We start from the raw sequence: 22531 nt of genomic DNA, 5'->3' as shown, positions 1-22531 counted from the left end.
GGAGTCCCGGGATCGATGCCCGCATCGGGCTCCCTGCTCAGCGGGGAGTCTGCTTCTCCCTCTGACCCTCCTCCCTCTCGTGCTCTCTTTCATTCTCTCTCTCGCAAATAAATAAAATCTTAAAAAAAAAAAAAAAAAGAATTTCTTTTTTTAAAAAAAGATTTTATTTATTTATTTGAGAAAGAGAGAGAGAACAGAGGGAGAGGGAGAGGGAGAAGCCGACTTCCTGCTGAGCAGAGAGCCCAACGCCGGGCTGGACCCCAGGACCCCAGGATCATGACCTGAGTGGAAGGCAGACGCTTAACTGACTGAGCCGCCCAGGCGCCCCTCTTACCTTATTATTTTTCTCCTTCTGCTTATTTTAAATTCATTTTATTTTGCTCTTCTTTTTCTCATGTCTTGAGGTAGGAGCTTACATGATTGATTTGAGACCTTTCTTCTTTTCTAATGTAAGTGAGCATTTAGTGTTCTAAATTCCCATGTCAGCACTGCTTTAGCTACATTCCACAAATTTTGATATGTTTTATTTTTATTTTTGTTCAGTTCATTGTATTTTTAAAAATTTCGCTTGAGAGTCCCTTTTTGACCTATAGGTGAGTGAGAAATGAATTGTTTAGCTTCCACATGTTTGGAGATTTTCCTGTTGACTTTGTTATTAATTTCTAGTTTGATTCCACTATGGTCAGAGAACATGCTCTGTATGATTTCAATTATTTTACATTTGTTGAAGTTTGTTTTATGACCCAGAATATGAGCTATCTTTCTTGGTGGATGTTCCATGGGTATTTGAAAAGAATGTGAATTATGCTGTTTTCGGATGGAGTGTCCTATAAATTAGATCCTGTTGCTTTATGGTTTTGAGTTGTATAGTCTTGCTGATTTTATGTTTAGTAGTTATACTGCTAAGAGAGAGTACTGAAGTTTTTTACTGTAACTGTGGATTTGTCTGTTTCTCCTTTCACTTCTATCAGATTTTGAAGCTCTGTCTGGTGCATACACATTTTGGATTGCTGTGTCTTCTTGGTGGGTTGACCCTTTCATCATTATGCAGTATCCCTCTTTGTCCCTCGTAATTTTGTTTGCTCCGAAGTCTACTTTATTTGATATTAATATAAGCATTCCTTTTACAAATTAACAGTTGAGTAGTATGTCTTTTTCCATCCTTTTACTTTCTACCTACCTATGTTATATTTGAAGTGACTTTCTAGTAGACAGCATAGAGTTGGGTTGTTTTTCTTTTTTAATTTTTTAAAAGATTTTATTTATTTATTTGACAGAGAGAGCGAGAGAGCACAAGCAGGGGAGTGGCAGAGGGAGAGGGAGAAGCAGGCTCCCTGCTGAGCAGGGCACCCGATGAGGGACTCCATCCCAGGACCCCAAGATCATGACCTGAGTCGAAGGCAGCCACTTAACCCACTGAGCCACCCAGGTGCCCCTAATTGGGTTGTTTTTTAAAACCATTCTGTGACTCTCTGTATTTTAACTCATGTATTTAGACTGTTCACCTTTAACATGGTGACTGCTATTTTACGGCTAAAGTCTAACGTTTTATTATTCCCTGTATTTCTCATTCTTCTGTTTTCCTTTCTTGCCTTTACAGTGGGTTACTTGAATATTTTTTAGAATTCCATTTTGACTTACATAGTGTTTTTAAGTATATCACTTTATATAGTTTTCTTAATGCTTGCTCTAGGTATTAAAATACACATATATAGGGGGCCTGGGTGGCTCAGTCCATTGAGCATCTGCCTTTGGCTCAGGTTATGATCTCAGGGTCCTGGGATAGAGCCCCGCATCGGGCTCCCTGCTCAGTGGGAAGTCTGCTTCTCCTTCTGACCCTCTCCCATCTTGTGTTCTCTCTCTCACTCACATAAATAAATAAAATCTTTTTTAATAAAGAGTCAGACAGGGGCGCCTGGGTGGCTCAGTTGTTAAGCGTCTGCCTTCGGCTCAGGTCATGATCCCAGAGTCCTGGGATTGAGCTCCGTATTGGGCTCCCTGCCCAGCGGGGAGCCTGCTTCTCCTTCTCCCTCTGCTGCTCCCACTGCTTGTGCTCTCTCTCTCTCTGTCAGATAGATAAATAAAAATCTTTAAAAAAATAAAATTAAAAAAATAATAAAATATGCATATGTAACTTATCACGGTCTACTGGGTGGAGAAAACTTATTTTTCATTTAGGTCCCTTTACTCTCCTACTTTTAAAATATAATTTTCTTGCCTATTTCTTCTATATACATTGAACCCCAGATCAGATGGTGTTACAATTGTTGCTTTAACAATCCATCATGATTGAAAAAATTCATGACGAAAAGAACAATCTACTTTATCCTTATTTATACACATTTCATTGTTTTCCTTCTTTTCTGAAGTTTTAAGCCTCCTGTTATCATTTCCATTCTGTTTGGAGAACTTCCTTTAGCCATTCATTAGTGGTAAATCTGCTAGTGAAATTTAGTAAGTTTTATGTCATCTGAGAATGTCTTTATTTCCCTTTCATTCTTGAAGGATATTTAAAAAAAAATTTTTATTGTTATGTTAATCACCATATATTACATCATTAGTTTTTGATGTAGTGTTCCATGATTCATTGTTTGTGCATAACACCCAGTGCTCCATGCAGAATGTGCCCTCTTTAATACCCACCTGAAGGATATTTTTTTTTGAGTTTTTTTTTTTTAATTCTTATGTTAATCCCCATACATTACATCATTAGTTTTAGATGAAGTGTTCCATGATTCATTGTTTGTGCATAACACCCAGTGCTCCATGCAGAATGTGCCCTCCTCAATACCCACCACCAGGCTAACCCATCCTCCCACCCCCCTCCCCTCCAGAACCCTGTTTGTTTTTCAGAGTCCATCGTCTCTCATGGTTCGTCTACCCCTCCGATTTCCCCCGCTTCATTCTTCCCCTCCCGCTACCTTCTTCTTCTTTATTTTTTCTTAACATATATTGCATTATTTGTTTCAGAGGTACAGATCTGAGATTCAACAGTCTTGCACAATTCACAGTGCTTACCAGAGCACATACCCTCCCCAGTGTCTATCACCCAGTCACCCCATCCCTCCCACCCCACCCCCCACTCCAGCAACCCTCAGTTTGTTTCCTGCGATTAAGAATTCCTCATATCAGTGAGATCATATGATACATGTCTTTCTCTGTTTGACTTATTTCACTCAACATAATACCCTCCAGTTCTATCCACGTCGTTGCAAATGGCAAGATCTCATCCCACCTGAAGGATGTTTTTTAAAAAGATTTTATTTATTTATTTGACAGAGAGAGACACAGAAAGAGAGGGAACACAAGCAGGGGGAGTGGGAGAGGGAGAAGCAGGCTTCCCACCAAGCAGGGAGCCCGATGCAGGGCTCGATCCCAGGACCCTGGAATCATGACCCAAGCCAAAGGCAGACCCTTAACGACTGAGCCACCCAGGCGCCCCACCTGAAGGATATTTTTGCTGAACATGGAATTCAGAGTTGGCAATTCTTTTATTTCATCATTTGAAAAATGTACCTTTTGATTTCAGATGAGAAATTTGCTATCAACTGAGTCAGCGTTCCTCTACAGGTAATAATTTTTTTCTCTCTAGCTGCTTCCGAGAATTTTTCTTTATCTTTAGTTTACATAAGTTATTTATGATGTGTCTCGGTATTGTATTTTTGGGTTTTCCTGTTTGGGTTTCACTGAGCTTCTTAAATCTGTAGGTTTATGTCTGCCAAATTTGGGACATTTTTCAGCCAATTATTTTTTTGTTTTTTTTGTTTTTTTTGTTTTTACATTATTACTTTTGTTTATTGATCTATTCAATATTGTGTTTTTTTAAATGTTAGTTCCAGTATAGTTAACATACAGTGTCATATTAGTTTCAGGTATACAATAGAGTGATTCAACACTTCCATACAACACCCAGTGCCCATCAGGACAAGTGCCCTCCTTAATCCCCATCCCCTATTCCACCCATCCCCCCCCCACCTCCCCTCTGGGAACCATCAGTTTGTTCTCTGTAGTTAAGAGCCATTATTTCTTTGAATTCATTTTCAGTCCCACTCTCTTCTCCTTCAGGGACTTCAATGATATGAGTATTTACTTTTGTTATTGTCCAACTGGCCTCTGAGACTCTGGGATATTTTTCCCTCATTTATTCTCTCTCTTTTGTTCAGATTGGAGAAATTCTATTGTTCTGTCCTCAAGGTCACTGATTCCATCCTGTCATCTTCATGCTACTATGAGCCCATCCAGTCTGTTTTTAATTCTGATTATTTTTCACTTCTGTAATTTCCATTTGGTTGTTTTTCGTAATCCCTGTTTCTTTGCTGTAATTTTATATTTTTTCTCCATTTGTTTCAAGAGAATCTGTAATTTGTTGAAGCATGTTTATATATATATATATATATTTAAGGATTTTATTTACTTATTTGACAGAGAGAGAGAGACAGCGAGAGAGGGAACACAAGCAGGGAGAGTGGGAGAGGGAGAAGCAGGCCTCCCGCAGAGCAGGGAGCCCGATGTGGGACTCGATCCCAGGACCCCAGGATCATGACCTGAGCGGAAGGCAGACGCTTAACGACTGAGCCACCCAGGTGCCCATTAAGCATGTTTTTAAATGATGGTTGCTCTAAAGTCGTTGTAAGGTAATTCTAATATCTGATTTATCTCAGTGTTATGTCTTTGTTTTTAAAAAATTGTATTTATTTACTTGAGAGGGAGAGAGAGAGCAGGGGGGAGGGGCAGAGGGAGAGGGAGAGAATCCTCAAGGAGACTCCCCGCTGAATGCAGAGCCTGACCCAGGGCTCAATCCCAGGATCCTGAGATCATGACCTGAGCAGAAACCAAGATTTGGACACCTATCCGGCTGCTCCCACCCCCCCCCCGCCCTCCCCCCTCCATTATGTCTGTTGTCTTTTCCCATTCAAGTTGTGATTATACTAGTTCTGGGTATGATGAGGGCTTTTCCATCGTCTCCCGGACACTTGGGATGTTAGGAGACTCTGGATCCTACTTCAGTCTTCTGTGTTAGCAGGCAGTTCCTCCAGGTGTAGTGCACGGGGCGTGGCCTAATTTTGTGGACCGTGGTTCCAATGGCAGTTTGGTTTGTAGGACCCTTGCCCTGCTATTCTGGTCTACGTTGTCCTTGCGCCGCTTAAAGCCACTTTGAAAACTTAGGTGGTATTCCGCACTGTGGTTCTGTTCTCAGACTTTTGGGCACGTTGATTTAGTTTTACCTTTGGGTCCCGCAGGTGTCTTTCCTTACTTCCCGTGCAGATTTAAAGAATCCCTTTCTCCAGCTCCCTCCTCCCTGAGATCCTTCCTTCACGTTCTAACTGGAAGCCTGAGGGGCACCAGCTGCCACTGGCAGACCAGGGTGAAAGTCCAGATTCCTCACTCTGTCTCGGCTGACACGGCAACACCCTGTAGGGGAAGCATCTCTCTGGATCCTCCCGCAGATGCCAGGTGGGAGGGAAAGCGGCAGATGTCCACACTCCCCCACAATCTCTCGTCGGACACCACTAGAGGGAGAGGAAAGTGCCTTCCCCGCCACCTGCCACGTGGTGGGGGTCAGGAGATCACCAGATGGGGGATTGGGAGATGCCGGGCCTGCAGGGGCTGGAAGTGCTCACCCTGGTTACCTGCTGCTGGGGGCGGGGCACAGTTACGTGGACCCTTTGCTGGGTACCCGCTGCTGCTGTTGGCGGGGGCAGAGCATGGGGCTGCCTGGGGCGGTGGGGGCTCCAGCTTGCTCTGGATGGGTGCCAGGGGCAGGGGAGGAAAGTGCTTCCCCAGGCTGCCTGGTGCTGCCGACACTCCCACTGTCTTGGCGGGAGTTCCCAGAGGGAGAGAACGGCATCCCGCCCTAGCCTCCTGAGGCTATTGGATGGGGAACCGAAGTCTCTAGTCCCTCTTCAGTCTCTGCTGACACCCTGGCTGGATTAGGGTAGGTGCTGTCAAAGGTTTCTCTCCTACTGCACTGGGATTCTCTCCTACTGCACTGGGATTCTCTCCTTTCCTGGTCTTTGGCCAGAAAGGAAAAGTTTTTCTTTGGTTTTGTTGGTCTTTGTTTGTTTGTTTTTGTCTGCTCTGGAGAGTCTAGGTTGCAGGCTTCTCCAGAACCCAGGCTGGGATTTTGAAAAAACAGGGAGCCACACCACTGGGTTCCCTCAAGTCCTGTGGTCTCCGGCTGGCCCACATTCCTCTTGCCACCACCAGAGTCTCTTTATTACGGGCTTTAGTATTATTTACAGGGATTCTAGTTAGCTGTACTTAGCAGGGAGGAGCAAGGAGAAACGAGTCTATGCCCTCTTGTCTGGAGCTTGAAGTCACCTCCTATTTTAAAAGAAATTAATGAAATGATTAACAAAGGGTTTGTTTCCGTTGGAAAACAGAATTTGCCTTTGGTGACTTCAGTTTGCACTTTTTTTTTTTTTTAAAGTCATCACTACGCCCATTGTGGGGTTCGAACTCACCACCCAGAGCTCAAGAGTGGCAAGCTCTGCTGACTAAGCCAGCTGGGCGCCCCCAGTTTGTACTTGAAAGCCACAACTATTTTTCTTCTTTTTTTAATTTGTAAAATGGAACTGATAATGGACTTCAGGGGAGTGAGACTTTCAGGAAGGCATAGGGGGCTGTGTATCTTTGTTGACCCCACCCCTTGATGAGACTGGATCTTGCAGACACTTTGATGGCGTAACTTGCCAGAAATAGGCTCAGAAGACCAAAGTGAGAGGCCAAAGAAAAAGAAGTAAATGATCACTCTTGGCAAGACCTCTCTTCCTTTTCTCCTTCTCTCCTCTCTCCAATCTCTCTTACCCATCACACCAAATTTTGCATGATCAAAATCAATAATGCTCCCCATTTTCCTTAGGTAAGTAAAATAGCTACTTTCCATCCAAGTTTATCTGCCTATACATGTAATATATGTGTAAATCCAGAGACAAATGGTCTGGAAGAATACAGACCAAACTGATCATTGTAGCTACCCATGAGTAGTGGGGATCAAAGTGGATTTTAGATTTATTTCCATTTTTTAGGGCAAATAAAATGGTATTATTTGTATACTTAACAATAAGAAAACAAAACAACCTGTGCATCTGCCAACCTGCAGATCAGACATGAGAAAATCTGAGATGGAGAAGAATTTAAGAATGCTCCCTTTTTCCTGAGTCAAAAGCTATTTCAAACTTGTGAAATCTGGTGGCATATCTAACATTTGTTCTGAACTTCACCACTATGACTCACAGGAACATGTTCAGATGAAATTTGGAAAAATGCTGATTTTTCAAACAAAAAAGCAATTGTAAATACCTGGCAAATTTCTCTGCACTCATGGTTGAAATGATTACTTGTAAAAATGGTCTTTATATGCACATAAGTAAATACAAAGGAAACTACAGTGAGAGAGTGTATGTAGCCAGTGTGACAAGTTCATGGGCACTGGTAACCTCACTTGATTCTTTGCTACATATTGATAATCCAACATAATGCTGTCAAATTGAGACTATATTCATGGAAAGAGGCAGAAAATCAATATTTATAGGGCATCTGCCGTGTTCCAAGTGTTTAACATATTTCCTCATCTAATCCTCCCCCAAACCTTCAAGAACACCTCAAATAACCCCCATTATTTCCATTTTACAGGTAAGCAAACTGAGGCTCAGAAAGAAAATAACTTGCCTCACATCATTAGTAGATGGTAGGTACACTTCAAGACAAAATGCTTTCTACCCTTGTATAGGTTTGAGTATTTAAAGCATCCACCATTTTTAATGGTTATTTATTTAGGTTTTATTATTTTTTAAAAGATTTATTTTGGGGGGGGGAGAGGCAGGGGGAAGCGAGAAAATCCTGAGGCAGACTCCCTGCTGAGTGGGGAGCCTGATGTGGGAGTGGGGCTCAATCCCAGGACCCCCAGATCATGACCTGACCGGAAATCAAGAATCCGATGCTTAACCGACTGAGCCACCCAGGCGCCCCTGTTTATTTAGGTTTTTAAAAAATGTATCCTTAAGTCAGTTTTGGTAATATTTTTCTACAAGTGTAATGGCAGCCACCATTTTTATCCCAAGGGAGAGTGGAAATAGCCAGCTAAGCTAGCCCAGTACTCATTAAACATTTGTGGCATGAGGAAATGATTTACAAATGAAGAAATACACACGGGTTCCTTGAAATACTTTCTTTTTTATGTGTTTCCCTTGAACTGGAGAACTAATTTTCCTACCAATAAACTGAAAACAGTTTAGTGGAATCAGGCAACAGCAGACACCCAAAGGATGAATTGTAATCAATGAAGCTTCCTTTTACCAGATGGTTAATGACCTTCATAGACCAAATATGTATTAATGCCAATGCCACAGATTGATGATATTGACTCTTCTCTCTTCTTGGAAGCCTGTCTGGGTTTGTGATTTATTTTCACAAAGAATAAAGTGTTCACTGATGGAAACTGAAAACAAAATGAAACACCAACCATCACTGTAATGGTCAGTTTTATATGTCAATATGGCTAGGCTGCAGGCCCCAGTTTTTCAATCAAATACTAATCTAAGTTTGGGGGTATTTTGTAGATGTGATTCACGTCTATAATCAGTTGACTTTAAGTAAGGAAGATTATCCTAGATAATCTGGGTGGGCTGGACTCAATCAGTTGAAGGCCTTTAAGAGCAGAATTGAGCTTCCCTGAAGAAGAAATTCCACCTGTGGATGGCAGGATCAACCTGTGCCTGAGTTCCATCCTGCCCTTCTTGATGCCCTGCCCTACAGATTTAGCATTTTGGATTTGACCTAGCCAGCCCCCACAATCACCTAAGCCAATTCATTGCAATAAAATTCTTAAATTAGGGGCACCTGGGTAGCTCAGTCGGTTGCGTGTCTGACTCTTGGTTGGGCTCAGGTCATGATCTCAGGGTCCTGGGGTTGGGGCCTGCATCGGGGTCCCCACTCAGTGGGGAGTCTGCTTGTCTCCCTCTCCCTCTGTCCTTCCCCCCACTCACTCTCTCTCTCTCTAAAATAAATAAATAAATCTTTAAAAACTCTTAATATATGTATCCTAATGATTCTGTTTCTCTGGTGGAATTCTGGATGGTACACTCCCTATTATCACTTTTATGTATAAAACCAGAATCTATATGCACTTAAGAAAAACATTAATTTTCCCTGAACTTTGTATTCTCACTTTAGATTGGATTTCCTAAGTCAGAAATTTCGGAAGGGATTAAGGAAGTATCTGATTCCAGAGAATACTCAACGTTAGAGACTAAACATCATTTTCCATATTGAAAGTAAACCGCACCATGTGTGGCTTAGGAGTAGTTCCTCTTGGGAACCATCATCTAAATGAATTCTCAGAGTCTGTATTCAGCTTTCTGAAGATAGAAGCACCACGACTTTATGGGACAGAAGCCCATGAAAACTGTCGCAGCCGTTCTATGCTCCATCCAAGTCCATCCATAAATCTTACATGTCTGATGGGATACGTGAACCAGTTGTTCACAACAGCAATAATTTTGTTCCTAAAGTTTTTTTTTTAAGATTTTATTTGACAGAGACACAGCGAGAGAGGGAACACAAGCAGGGGGAGCGGGAGAGGGAGAAGCAGGCTTCCCGCGGAGCAGGGAGCCTGACGCGGGGCTCGATCCCAGGCCCCTGGGACCATGACCTGAGCCGAAGGCAGACGCTTAGCGACTGAGCCACCCAGGCGCCCCTGTTCCTAAAGTTCTTTTGAAATTTCTTGGGAATTTACTTTCTGGGAGACCTTACCCAAATTATTTCATCCCATTCTTTATATCTCTGAAAGAACCTTTGGGTTACTTTTGGATATGTTCTGTTTTTGTTTTAAAAAAGGTTTTATTTATGTCAGAGAGAGAGAGAGAGCAAGTGCACAAGCAGGGGGAGCAGCAGGCAGAGGGAGAAGCAGGCTCCTCACTGAGCAGAGAGCCTGATGTGGGGCTCGATCCCAGGACCCTGGGATCATGACCTGAGCTGAAGGTAGATGCTTAACTGACTGAGCCACCCAGGCATCCCACTTTTGGATATGTTCTTAAACTTTTCTCCTCCATCTGTTCATGGTGTATTCTAACTAAACAGATGGTAAGCTTCATGTGGCAAACACTGGTAGTCGCTTACCCAATATCCATCCTTTTCACCTTCACTGCCAGAACCTCCATTTCTCAAGGAGATGATGTACCCAGGAAGAATACTCACCTCCACAGCCTCTCTAGAAGGTAGGATGGCCATGTGATCCAGCTCTGGCAAATGAGACAGTAAGTAGATGTCTATTGAGTAAGGCTTCTGGGAAAGTGTTTTCCTGACAAAAAGGACAGACTTAACTGGCCTTTTGCCATTCACCTTCTCCATTCTTTCTACCTAGAATGCAGTCACAAGACTTAGAGGTATTGATGATGAGAGCCATCTGACCAGTGCAAAGAAAAAGCTAGAGGTTTAGGATGGCAGAGCAGGGAGAGCCTGGGGTCTTACAGGCATCATGGAGTAGCTGGGCTGACTCGATGCTTACTGCAAGACTGTGTTACATGGGACCCGGCATGTTCTTCTTCTTCTTTTGGTACCCTACTAACAGTTCCCTCCATCTTCCTACCCCATCCTACAGTGCTCAGCTCACAGGTTCGATACTCATAGCTATTCAAAAGAAGTTCCTGGTTAAGTGGCATCTATAAGAGCAGTAGAGCCCCCTCAATCATGTTCATATTTGTATTCATCCAAACAGTACTTATTTGTCTCAAGTGGCCAACAGGGGGCAGGTACAGAAGTCTTGGTGTCTGTCCAGTGAGTTTGGTGTCATTTTGGAAAAACAAGACATGAGAAAAGTAATACTCGAAGGTTTTGTATGACTAAGGAGAAGAACTAACACTGAGGCTCGTCCTTTTACTTAATTTCACCAAATACTCAAAATAACGGCAAAGCAGTCATAATTCTCATTTTACAGATGAGAAAACTAAAAACAACATAGCCTGTGGAGATCTACACGGGGAATATGTAGCAGAATGTATACCAAACCCAGGTATAATGATGCTCAAATCTACACTGCTGTTCTTCGCCACTCTGACACGACCAGTTCAAACGATCAGGGGTTGGTGGCTTACCAGAGCATACAGAACTCATGCCAGTCCCAAAGGAAGGACAGAACTTGAAGATTTGGGGTAAGGGAGTGGGAAAAGGGGGATAGTGATCAAGGGATTCCAGACAGGGGGAGGAACATAAGCAAAGACCAGTTTCCATTGATCATGTCGTATTTGACAAGAGATCAAATGGCTGAAGTGGAGGATTGAGTTCTTCAAACAGGTAAGTATCTGTTGGCTTATCTCAACATCCTGTGATAATCATTGTGGGATATACCGAGGTTAATTTTATGAAAGTACCTGGCATGTAAGTTTCTGCTCAGTTTTTTTTTTTTATTTAAAGATTTTATTTATTTATTCATGAGAGACAGAGAGAAACAGAGGGAGAAGCAGGCTCCCAAGGAGCGGGAAGCCCGATGCGGGACTCGATCCCAGGACCCTGGGATCATGACCCGAGCCGAAGGCAGACGCTTAACCATCTGAGCCACCCAGGCGCCCTCTGCTCAGTTTTTGAGGTTGTTTTTGTTCTCTAAGAAAGTGGTCCCAGGCTTAAAAACAAAGGTACACATTATTTGGATTACTCAAAAAGTAAACAATCTAGTTTGGGAGAAAATGAAATGATTTAAGAGTTCCAAAACAGAAAGTGTCACAAGATGATACGAAATTATTGATAACAAAACCACCCCCAAGGGCTACGCTCTTAACTTCTAAGCTCTTTTCCCCTGCTGTGTATGGGACGCACGGCAAGAAGTAAGCAGAGATCTTCAGTAGGTGCTCCAACGAGGAGGCTGATGGAATAACCATGGGGCCAACAGCACACATTAGGTTGACAAGGATGGGCATGAAAAGGAGAGGATGGAGAAAAGAAATATTTCAACAACCAGGCTAGTTAAGAACAGATCTGTTGTAGTAGTAGCTCTCTCTTGGGGTTGCTGAGATCAAATGAGATTTTTTCTTTTTTAAAGATTTTATTTATTTATTTGACAGAGACACAGCGAGAGAGGGAACACAAGCGGGGGAGTAGGAGAGGGAGAAGCAGGCTTCCTGCGGAGCAGGGAGCCCGATGCGGGGCTCGATCCCAGGACCCCGGGATCATAACCTGAGCCGAAGGCAGACACTTAATGACTGAGCCACCCAGGCGCCCTTCAAATGAGATTTTATATGTAAAGTGCTTAACACAGAGCCTGACATATATAATAAGTAGCTGCTCTGTCTAGCAGCATTTAAAAACCCAAACCCAACCACACTTAAAAGATTTCTGCCTCTTCAAATAAGGTGGGAGGTACCTCTTCACATGTATTTGAGGTGGGGGCGGGGAGAGGATGCAACATTTTCCCATAAAAATGCACTCATTTAAAACTTAAGAGGGTAGCTCTCATGTTGTGTCCTTTTTCACAATTTAAAAAAACCCACTCATGGGAATGAGTTTTATAAGGGTGAAGGAAGGGCACTGTAACATTCTGAGCATCTATTTACTATGTGTCCCATGGTTTACATTTTTCCTTATACAGTTGACCCCTGAACAGCGTAGGGATTACGGATGCTGACCCCCACCTAGTGTAACTTTTGACTCCCCCAAAACTTGACTACTAATAGCTTTACTGTTGACCAGAAGCCTTACCAATAACACAAACAGTGGATTAACACGTATTTTATATGTTCTGTGTATTATATACTATATTCTTACAATAGAGTAAGCTAGAGAAAAAAAATTAAGGAAGAGAAAATACATTTACAGTACTATACTGTATTTATCCAAAAAAATCTGCAGAGAAGTGGACCTGCACAATTCAAACCCACATTGTTTAAGGGTCAACTGCACTTACTGCTGTTATAACCATCATCAGGATAGCGCCTATATGTAGTGCTGTCAGATTCAGTATGTAGAATACCATATAGGCCTCAAATGCTGCCCCATGGCCATAGCCTTCGATCATGTAGTTTCCTTTACATGTTAGCACCAAAAGATTTATAATACAATACACTTGAACAAAGATGTATAAAGAAGATCAGCATTTTTTTTTTTTATTTCAAGCTGAGTCCTGGTTCAAGTTAGAAACCTCTGACTTTTCAAACCTGAGCATCACATTTATGCACATTTTTCTCTTTTCGGTGTTATATTACCTTTAAAACAGTAATAGGAAGGGAGTGATCATATGCCACCTGAGTCTTGGTCCACACTGACTAAATGCAAAGAAATACTTTCTACATAAGAAATTACCATTAAGGGGCACCTGGGTGGCTCAGTCATTGGGCGGCTGCCTTCGGCTCAGGTTGTGATCCCAGAATCGCGGGATCGAGCCGCATATTGGGCTCCCTGCTTGGTGGGAGACCTGCTTCTCCCTCTCCCTCTGCTGCTCCCCCTGCTTGTGTTCCCTCTCTCACTGTGTCTCTCTCTGTCAAATAAATAAATAAAATCTTTAAAAAAAAAAGAAATTACCATTAAGTCTCATACAAAGACATCAGTATATTTCTACTGAGGAAACAGAAAGAAGAACCACTTAAAGTAAGTGACAGGTAGAGTGTGCCGTTTAGGGTTTTACTTTTCTTTCAAATTTCACATTTATAACGAAGCCTTTGTTCCAGGAAAGAAACAAGTCATCGCCAGCACCATATTCCCCCACTCCGACCACTCCCCTGAACAGTCCTGCACGTGGCTTGTGGATGATGGCCAAGCTCATCCCTGAACACCAGAAGTGGGAAGATATCAAGAGACAAAGAAGGAGGGTAACAGATCGGAGAGAGACTAAGTGACTAACTTTCCCCATAAACCCAAAGCAAGTAGCCGACTGATTTTTTATTTTAACTCAGCCCCGGGCCTCAACAAGTGACCACAGTTGGCTTTATGCAACGTGTTGCCCAATCGAATGAGACAAACTTGAATACAAACACACGTCAGAAGAACATTTCAGTCAGAAATTGCTGTGCTCTTATCTGTTTCCAGTGAATACCACTGATGCTCTCAAAGCTCCCCAAGAGCCCCAGTGGGCAGAGACCGTGGTTACTATTTCAACACAGACCAGTTGGGGGAAAATAAATGCTGTGGAATGTCTTTATTCCAAAGCCGGTCAAGGAGAGTAGAATGAAGCATTAAAAACATTTATTCAATGTAGATCAGCTTATTGGACCCTAAGCTACTTTCTAGGATATACAAAGATTTCCAAGCCTTGATGCTAGTGCTTGAGGAACTACTGGTCGAGGGCAGAGCTTCTTAAACTTCAACGTGGCATATGAATCCCCTGAACATCTTGTTAGAAGCTTGGTCAACAGATCTGGAGTGGGGCTGGAGGTTCTAACAAGCTCTAGGTGCTGCTGTTGCTGGTCCACAGATCACACTTTGAAGAGCAAGGGAGGCATGGAGAGAGAACTAGTATAAGGTGTTAGAAGTACCTGGACATCTATACAGAGTACCGTGTGAGCGCCGAGGAGGAAATGCACCTGAGAGTTAGAAAAGGCTGCATATAGAAGACGGGTGAGCCGAGTCTTGTTCTCCCGGTGATCCCAGGGGAAAGTCAGGGAGCCTACACTGTAGTTCAGTGATGAAACTCTCTGACCCTCGGTTTTCGCATCTGTAAGATGAGGGACTGAAAATGTCCAGACCCTTCAAAGTCCTAAAACCAGAGGACTCCACTGAGATAAGCTTTCAAATCGCTTAAGATATGATCTGTTTGGAAGTTAAGGTGAAATAGTATAAAAGATTGGACTTTTACTTATTTACTTTGCTAGGCAAAGAACTTTATTAACCTTGCTTCAAACTTTATTTCCAGGCTACTTCAGCTTAATCAGCAGCAAAGAATGAATTACGTATAAGCAAAACCTGAAAAGAGTGGAGGCGTTCAAGGGGCTTGGGCTTAAAAATATTCGAGATCTATGTCTTATCAGATCCATGAACAACATTTTTTTTTAAAGATTTTTAATTTATTTATCTGAGAGAGAGAATGGGAGACAGAGAGCATGAGAGGGGGAGGATCAGAGGGAGAAGCAGACTCCCTGCCGAGCAAGGAGCCCGATGCGGGACTCGATCCTGGGACTCGATCCCGGGACTCCAGGATCATGACCTGAGCCGAAGGCAGTCGCTTAACCAACTGAGCCACCCAGGCGCCCCATGAACAACATTTTAAGAAGCAGTCATAATATCGAATAGCAGCTCCCAGTAACTTCCTCAGAAGTTTTATCTTCTTCAGAAGTTGACTCAGTTTGGTTTGCTTTGGAAGCCTCCTCAAAATTCTTGGAAGCCTCCTCAAAATTCTCCACAAGATCTGGAACTTTATTATCATCCTCCTCTCCGGTAGCGAGTGGTGCTTTTCCGTGTACAGATCACTTGGGCAGAGCTTCAGCCAGTCTTCTTCAAGCAGTCAGACGGTTGGCACCATCCTGGCTGAAGATGCTAGGTAGCATTCCTGTCAGCTGCTTTGTCTCAGCATGGCCTGGGATGGTGCGGGTGTTTGCTGCCGGGGATGGCCGCACTTCAGGGCTGTGAGAGTGGACCACTCACTGTTCCTTGGCTTGGGAACATATTCATCTCTTCAGTATGATACTGTTTACCCCTAACTTCTGTAAGGAGAGCTGAAGTTTTTGTTTTCACCATCTGCTTTAGCTGTTCCAGGAAGCATCCTCTTTTGGCGAGCAGTCGCTTTCCCACCAATGCACACATGTGCCTACCGTTGGGCGAGTTTCTCCTGGTTCGTGCTAGTTTCTTCGGTCTTGTTGGAGTAGAACCGCGACAGTGCTGGGGACTAGGGTTGGCGCTCAGGGGGTCTCCAGCAGACCAGCTGGGGTTAGGTGGGCACACACAGGGACACCTATAAAAGGTTTTATTAATGGGCCTAACAAACTGACCTACATTTGACACGTGGAAGTGTGTCAATCATAAGAAAACAGCACTTAAGTCTTAATAGCCTCTTATACTTGTTTTCTCCTATTCAGTTGCCTATTTGTAGGTGGGTGTACGGCTCCCCAGCTGAACTCCTTAAAAAGAACACCATACTCACTTTATGAATATTTAACATTCATAAAGTGTATTTTCAAGGTATACTTTATAAACATCATTTCATTACTTGTCATATAGGCCAGTTACTTTTCATTAGGACAATTACAAGCAGATCAGATTAAACTGAAATTGGGGGCACCAGGCCCCCCTGAGGAGGATCAGTGCCCAGCTGACGATGCCAGGGCTCTCGCCCACCTGTGCTCCTGCTCCCTCACCATCTATTTATAGGTGAGAACCTGCCCTCCCCAGGAAAGCCCCAAACACTAGAAAAGGAAGAGATTGCTTTTTGGAACATCTTGCTGGAGTTTGCCACTAAAAGCTGAAATGTCAAAAGAGAAAGATGTGGTTTAAGTGCTGACTGCTTTTCCTCCTGTGTAGGACTGATTGCCCTCCAACACTATCTACCAAAAAAGAAAACCAAGTCAACAGTGAATTATTCCATTTTTGCAAGAAAAAAAAAAAAAAAAAGGAAAGAAAAAAAGAAAGGTTTTCATTACTAAAATTCAAATTTTTTAGTGTTAGGCTTTTAAAGGATGAAGTATTTTCTAGAATGGATTTTGAAGGAATAATCACACCCTAATTACAATATCATTTCTTTCTATAGAGAACAAAGTTAAATATGTCGCTTTTAAATGAGAAAAATAAATTTTAAACTCAGCACAGCAAGAACTACCCAATAAATAGGAAATAATTTGTTTTCTTTTTTTTTTTAAGATTTTCTTTATTGATTCATGAGAGACTGACAGAGAGAGAGGCAGAGGCAGAGGGAGAAGCAGGCTCCCCGCTGAGCAGGGAGCCCGATGTGGGACTCGATCCCAGGACCCCGGGATCATGACCTGAGCCGAAGGCAGACACTTAACCAACTGAGCCACCCAAGTGCCCAGGAAGTAATTTTTCTTTTTCTTTTTTTTTTTTTTAAGATTTTATTTATTTATTTGACAGAGAGAGACACAGCAAGAGAGGGAGCACAAGCAGGGGGAGTGGGAGAGGGAGAAGCAAGCTTCCTGCCAAGCAGGGAGCCCGATGAGGGGCTCGATCCCAGGACCTTGGGATCATGACCTGAGCCGAAGGCAGACGCTTAACGACTGAGCCACCCAGGCGCCCCCAGGAAGTAATTTTTCAATTGTCTGGTACATTTCTATTTCCCCTTCATGCTCTAAATGTACATGGAGACGCTTCATACATAGAAAAAATAACGAATGTTATTTACAAACTAACCAATCTGTAGTTTCAGTATTTCTGATTTTATTGAAAAAACTAACCAATCTGCAGTTTCAGTACTTCTGATTTATGAGCTAGGAGGGGGAGAGGTTGAATACAAATGGCTGGTTAATTTGGTAAATAAGGTCCATTTGTATAAACCTGCAAGAAATTATACCATAAACAATTCATTGTTTTCTTAAATATGGAAGAGAGAAATGCCTAATCTTAGTATTCAATCATAATAAAATGTATCTTTCAACAAAGGAAGCATTATATTGGAAATTCCTAAGATATAAACAAGTTTTCTACTTCCTTTGCATTTCTCTAGAGTGCTTTGTACACACACACACACACACACACACACACAGGGTACACAGCTCACGTCTCATTAACATATGACAGAGATTAGAACCATCTATTTTACTTTTATCATTAAAAAATTTGTGCCATGATCAAATCTTGGCACATATATGAGTAGCTGTATGTTACAGAAGCGCACCTCAAAAATTAGTGTTAAGCCATTTTCATTTTATTTTTTTTTTAAGTAACTCTACCCCCCCAGCGTGGGGCTTGAACTCACGACCCTGAGATCAAGAGTCGCATGCTCTACCGACTGAGCCAGCCAGGCGCCCCAGCCATTTTTGTTTTAACAACATTTATTACAAATCACGTTTTATAAACACTAGATAAATTACATACAAAAGCTAGACAGAAATATACAGAAGCAAAAACAGCAGTACTAATAACACAAGAGAAATAAGCTAGTATAATGTTTAAACATGTATAACTTAATAAAATTACTAATTTTTCCTTGCTAATAAATGTTCATGAGTTAAAAGGCTATTAAAAATGAAATGTAGTATAATTACTATCAACATTTGTTATTATAGAAACAACAACCATAGCACTACTTATTTTTAAAAATCTTTTCAAACATTCAGAGGCCAAATGACTGTCCTTAAAGACAAATTAAGCTTGGGTGAAAGCTCTTACCCAACTGAAGAATATAAAATTTTAGGCTTTGGTTAATAGATACTAAATTTAGTGGGTATTTTAAAATTAACATCTCCCTTATATGTTATATTCCTGAGTTTTTTGCTAAAATACTAGATAAAGAACTCAGTTTACAGCTTTGTGTACCATATTTATTTTTAAAAAACAAAAGGTACTATAATTACTGTAAGTGTGAATAATGGGATTTAATAATGTAATCACAATCAGAAGAATAAGTTTAATTTAGCTTAACCGTGGGAAAAATCAATGCCCTCTGACTACTAATTGCAAAGCTTATTTGTAAATTATGATTATAATTATGTTAACCCTGTCACCAAGTTTTATTTGCATCTCATGAAATCATTCTGATTTAAAGAAGAGGTTGAGAATGTAGTATAGAATGCTCTTACAAAAGACTGAAATGATACAATGCTAATGGTTAGCACGAGGCCAGACACAGGGTAGGCAGTCAATTTTACTTATTAAAGTGAGAAGTCTTTGAATGTATTATTTCGGAACATCAACACACAGTTCAATATAGTAGTTATAAATTAATCTGATATATTCAAAAGCAGTTTACACATGAAAATACATTTTTAGTAACAATCGTAAGAGGGATTTTTATAAGCGGCTATTTTCAGTCTTGGTTTTACCAAAATAGATTTAAATTTAAGGTTCCTTTTAAAAATAGACCTATGAAAGCTCATTTCCTATTAGCTGCTATATACGATGTGCAAGGAAGGTTCAGTCCCTTCTTCTCCAGATCACCCAATCAACATCTTCTGAACTGATTACTTTAGCTTACAACAAACTCCTCACAACCGGGTTTCCCCTGGAGAATGAAGCAGGGTATCTGGGGCCTGGGTCCAAGGATGTGGATTTTTAAACAAGTAGCTCTCCCCTGCCTCCTGGTAAATAATTACAGTCAGGTTGATTTGGGAAATAATGCTTAAAGCAGCCAAAAACAGTTTCATCATGCTTGAACACTGCTTGATAAATTAGGTGTATCTGATGAAAATCAAATCTCTCTAGTTTTTTTTTTTTTTAAATAATCTGCATAGCTTATCATCATGATTAAGCATTTCATACCTAAATTCACAAGATTTTGTTCTAATTCTCCTGAAAAACCACAAGAGCTAGTGATCTCACCTTTCGGAAAGCTGCCTGTGGTCGGGCTTCTATACGTTTAGCCTTGGCCTTGCATATGCCTTTCCTTACCAGGAAGTACAAAGGTCACCTAGCAGTTGTGTTCAAAAACTAAACGGTGTAGAATTTATTCACAGAATCCTACTACTCACAAAGTAGTCTTGAAACAGCTACACCAACATCAGTTAGTAGAGTTAATTGCAAAACTGGTTATCAAACCCCTATTAATTAAAAAAATGCGATTTACAAAGTACTATATCAATTCTGCGTACAAAATCTCACTTGCCACATTAAGCAATTATTTAACTGGCTATGTATACATGAAAAAAATGTGCAGAGGTTCATTCTAATTGATCAACTAGTAATGAATCTCTAAATTAAAAAAGAAAAGCAGCAATGGAATGTATTCTCAAACAATATGGAGCACTGAGGAAAGTTTAAATTCTTAGAGATTTGAAAGGATATTTAATTATGATTAAAATCATGAACTGCTAGCCACTTCTATGTTCTAATAACGATACCATAAGCAGAGAAACAAAACCACAACCTTACTGAAGTAGGTTAAATAGTTTTTAAGCTGATTAAAACTACTGAATTTAAAATGAACTTTTTTTTTTTTTTTTTTTTTGGTAGGCTCCATGCCCAACACGGGGCTTGAACTCCCAACCCTGAGATCAAGAGTCCTATGCTCTACCGACTGAGCCAGATGCCCCAAAACAATTTTGAACCTGAAGTAAATGATGCAGTATTCAACAGTTTACTAAAAAATAAACATTAACAGTTTTATCATTAGTAAAAACCGTTGTTAATACACAAATTAAAAAGGGCTTAATACCAAGTCCTTGGTTCCACATTGCACTTCATATTCCCATCTGTATGTCAGCAAAGTTGTAGAAGCTGTCTACATCTGCAGATGCTGTCTCCTTGCTTTCTGATACAAACATCTATTTTAAATATAAAAGAAGCAAAAAATAAATACCAGTAATCCCCAAATTCCAAAGCCCATGTTGTCTACAGAACAGTCACAAGCTTGCTATTAGAAGAAATTCAAGTACACCATTTATATAATATATAATCAGTATTCTACAGAATCCATACAATATAGTTTCAGTAGCTATAGTGTAAATTGAGCTCTTTTAAAAGCACTTACGATATAATTAAGGTCTTCGCTTCCATAATACTTCAGTTGTACTTTATCACACTTGGAATTTTACTGTTTTTTAAATATACAAGAGTCAATATTATGAAAGCTACTGAATAGAGGTTTATTTAAAGAATTCTTAGTTTCTTCTATTTCCTAATAACAATCTCAATAGGCTGAGAAGCAAGACTTGAGATTATCATTTTTAAAGCTGCTAAAGATATATTACTAATTTTAAATGAACTATCTGCTAAACATAAGTAAAGCAGTACTCAGCAGAACCCTCCAAAAATCGTTTTTACAAATGTCAGCCAGGAATTAGAGGAGACCTGGGCTCTATTCTAGCTTTATCATAAACTAGCTGTATGATGCTGACAATTCATTCAATAAATCTCTGTGGGCTCACTTTCCACACCTGCAAAATGAGAACACTGGAATTAGATAATCTTTGACTCCTCATTCAGATCTAAAACCTCCAAATCATATAACCATTTTCTCTTTGCTTCCTTTTCTATTCAACCTAATCATATTTGCCCTTCCCCTTAGTACTGTTGTGATGGTAAAATGAGACAAAAGACAAAGTACTTTAAATTATGCGAATTCAAGAAACTATTAGCCAAATCAGACAGCAAAACCAAAAATTTTATCTCAGATATTTATCAAAAAATTATTAGTTATATCTATACTCATTTAGTACTCTTAGATGTTTGGTTTTTAAGTTATATTAAGTCTGAAATTCTTAGATACACCAACCTAATCAACATATCTAGAAACTACCTACATGTAACGACTTCTAGATATAGCTCAAATTCATTTTTTTTTTTTTTTAATGGGCTCTGTGCTGGGCTCGAACCCACCACCATGAGATCAGGACCTGAACTGAGATAAGAATTGGGACACTCAAACGGCTGAGCCACCCAGGTGCCCCCAAATTCAATGTTTGATGAAGCATTACTGAAACAAATAAAAATGAACAGTGGGCAACAGGATCATCCATCTAAAGTATATAATCTTAGAAATATAACATTTTTCAACATATCACTAGTTTTCAGAAAAGGAAGGACTTAAAGAGACATTTAATGAGACTTTTTACTTTAGAAACTCATGTGTTATTGATGGTTTTTAAATTAGTAGATTCTTGGGACGCCTGGGGTGGCTCAGTTGGTTAAGTGTCTGCCTTCGGCTCAGGTCATGATCCCAGGGTTCTGGGATCAAGCCCCACATCGGGCTCCTTGCTTAGCGGGGAAGCCTGTTTCTCCTTCTGCTTGCCATTCTCCCTGCTTGTGCTCTCTCTCTCTGACAAATACATAAAAAAAAATCTTTAAATTAGTAGATTCTTATTTTGTAAATTTTTAAGCAGTTAAAATTTTAATTTGGCAAGGAAAGACCAAAGCTTAGCTCCCAATTGTTTACCATAGATTCTAAAAATCATGGTCTGTTCTTTTTTTTTTTTTTTTTTAATTCCAAGCAACAACGGGGATAAAAGTACTATTTAATTGTAAGGAAAAGGAAATGACATGAAAGGTCTGACTGAAATAGAAATAATAAAATCTTGTACCTTGGTCCCATTGAATATCTCATTGACAATAAGCTGGCATCCTTCTACAGCTCCATCTCCATTAAATTCCAAGGCAATAACAGGACCTATAACCAAACACAAGAAGTGTTGTCTGAATATAACTACAAATCATTTATTTATTTACCTATTTATTTATTTAGAGGAAGTGTGGGGAAGGGGCAGAAGGAGAGGGAGAATCTTAAGCAGGCTCCACACCCAGCACGGAGCCCGATGCGGGGCTTGATCTCACAATCTTGAGATCATAACCTGAGCTGAAATCAAGAGTCGGATGCTTAACCGACTGAGCCACCCAGGTGCCCCCAAATCTATTTTAAAATTTATCTTTTTATTCTTTACATTGTAAAGACTCTCCAGCCTCTTCCTTGGGGGGTAAGAGAAGAAGTAGTAGACAGATGAGACACATCACCTTA

At 40.8% G+C, this 22531-nt stretch overlaps 1 protein-coding gene across 1 annotated transcript in view; it reads right to left on the bottom strand.

The window, feature by feature from the left end:
* Positions 1-17906: 17906 nt before the first annotated feature.
* The window catches only part of RP2 (RP2 activator of ARL3 GTPase), a 54471-nt gene continuing 49846 nt past the window's right edge, over positions 17907-22531 (bottom strand). Inside the window, exons 4-5 of the mRNA XM_035003683.1 lie at positions 22101-22186; positions 17907-20345 (exon numbers count right to left, since the gene is read on the bottom strand). Coding sequence (XP_034859574.1) covers positions 20262-20345; positions 22101-22186 — 170 coding nt within the window. The 3' untranslated portion in view covers positions 17907-20261. The remainder of the gene's footprint in view (positions 20346-22100; positions 22187-22531) is intronic.

Source organism: Mirounga leonina, unplaced genomic scaffold (genome assembly GCF_011800145.1).
Source record: "Mirounga leonina isolate KUSES-001 unplaced genomic scaffold, KU_Mleo_1.0 Mir_101609, whole genome shotgun sequence".
NCBI lineage: Eukaryota > Metazoa > Chordata > Mammalia > Carnivora > Phocidae > Mirounga > Mirounga leonina.
The sequence above is the reverse complement of the archived record's forward strand: the minus strand, read 5'-3'. Positions and strand labels throughout refer to the sequence as shown.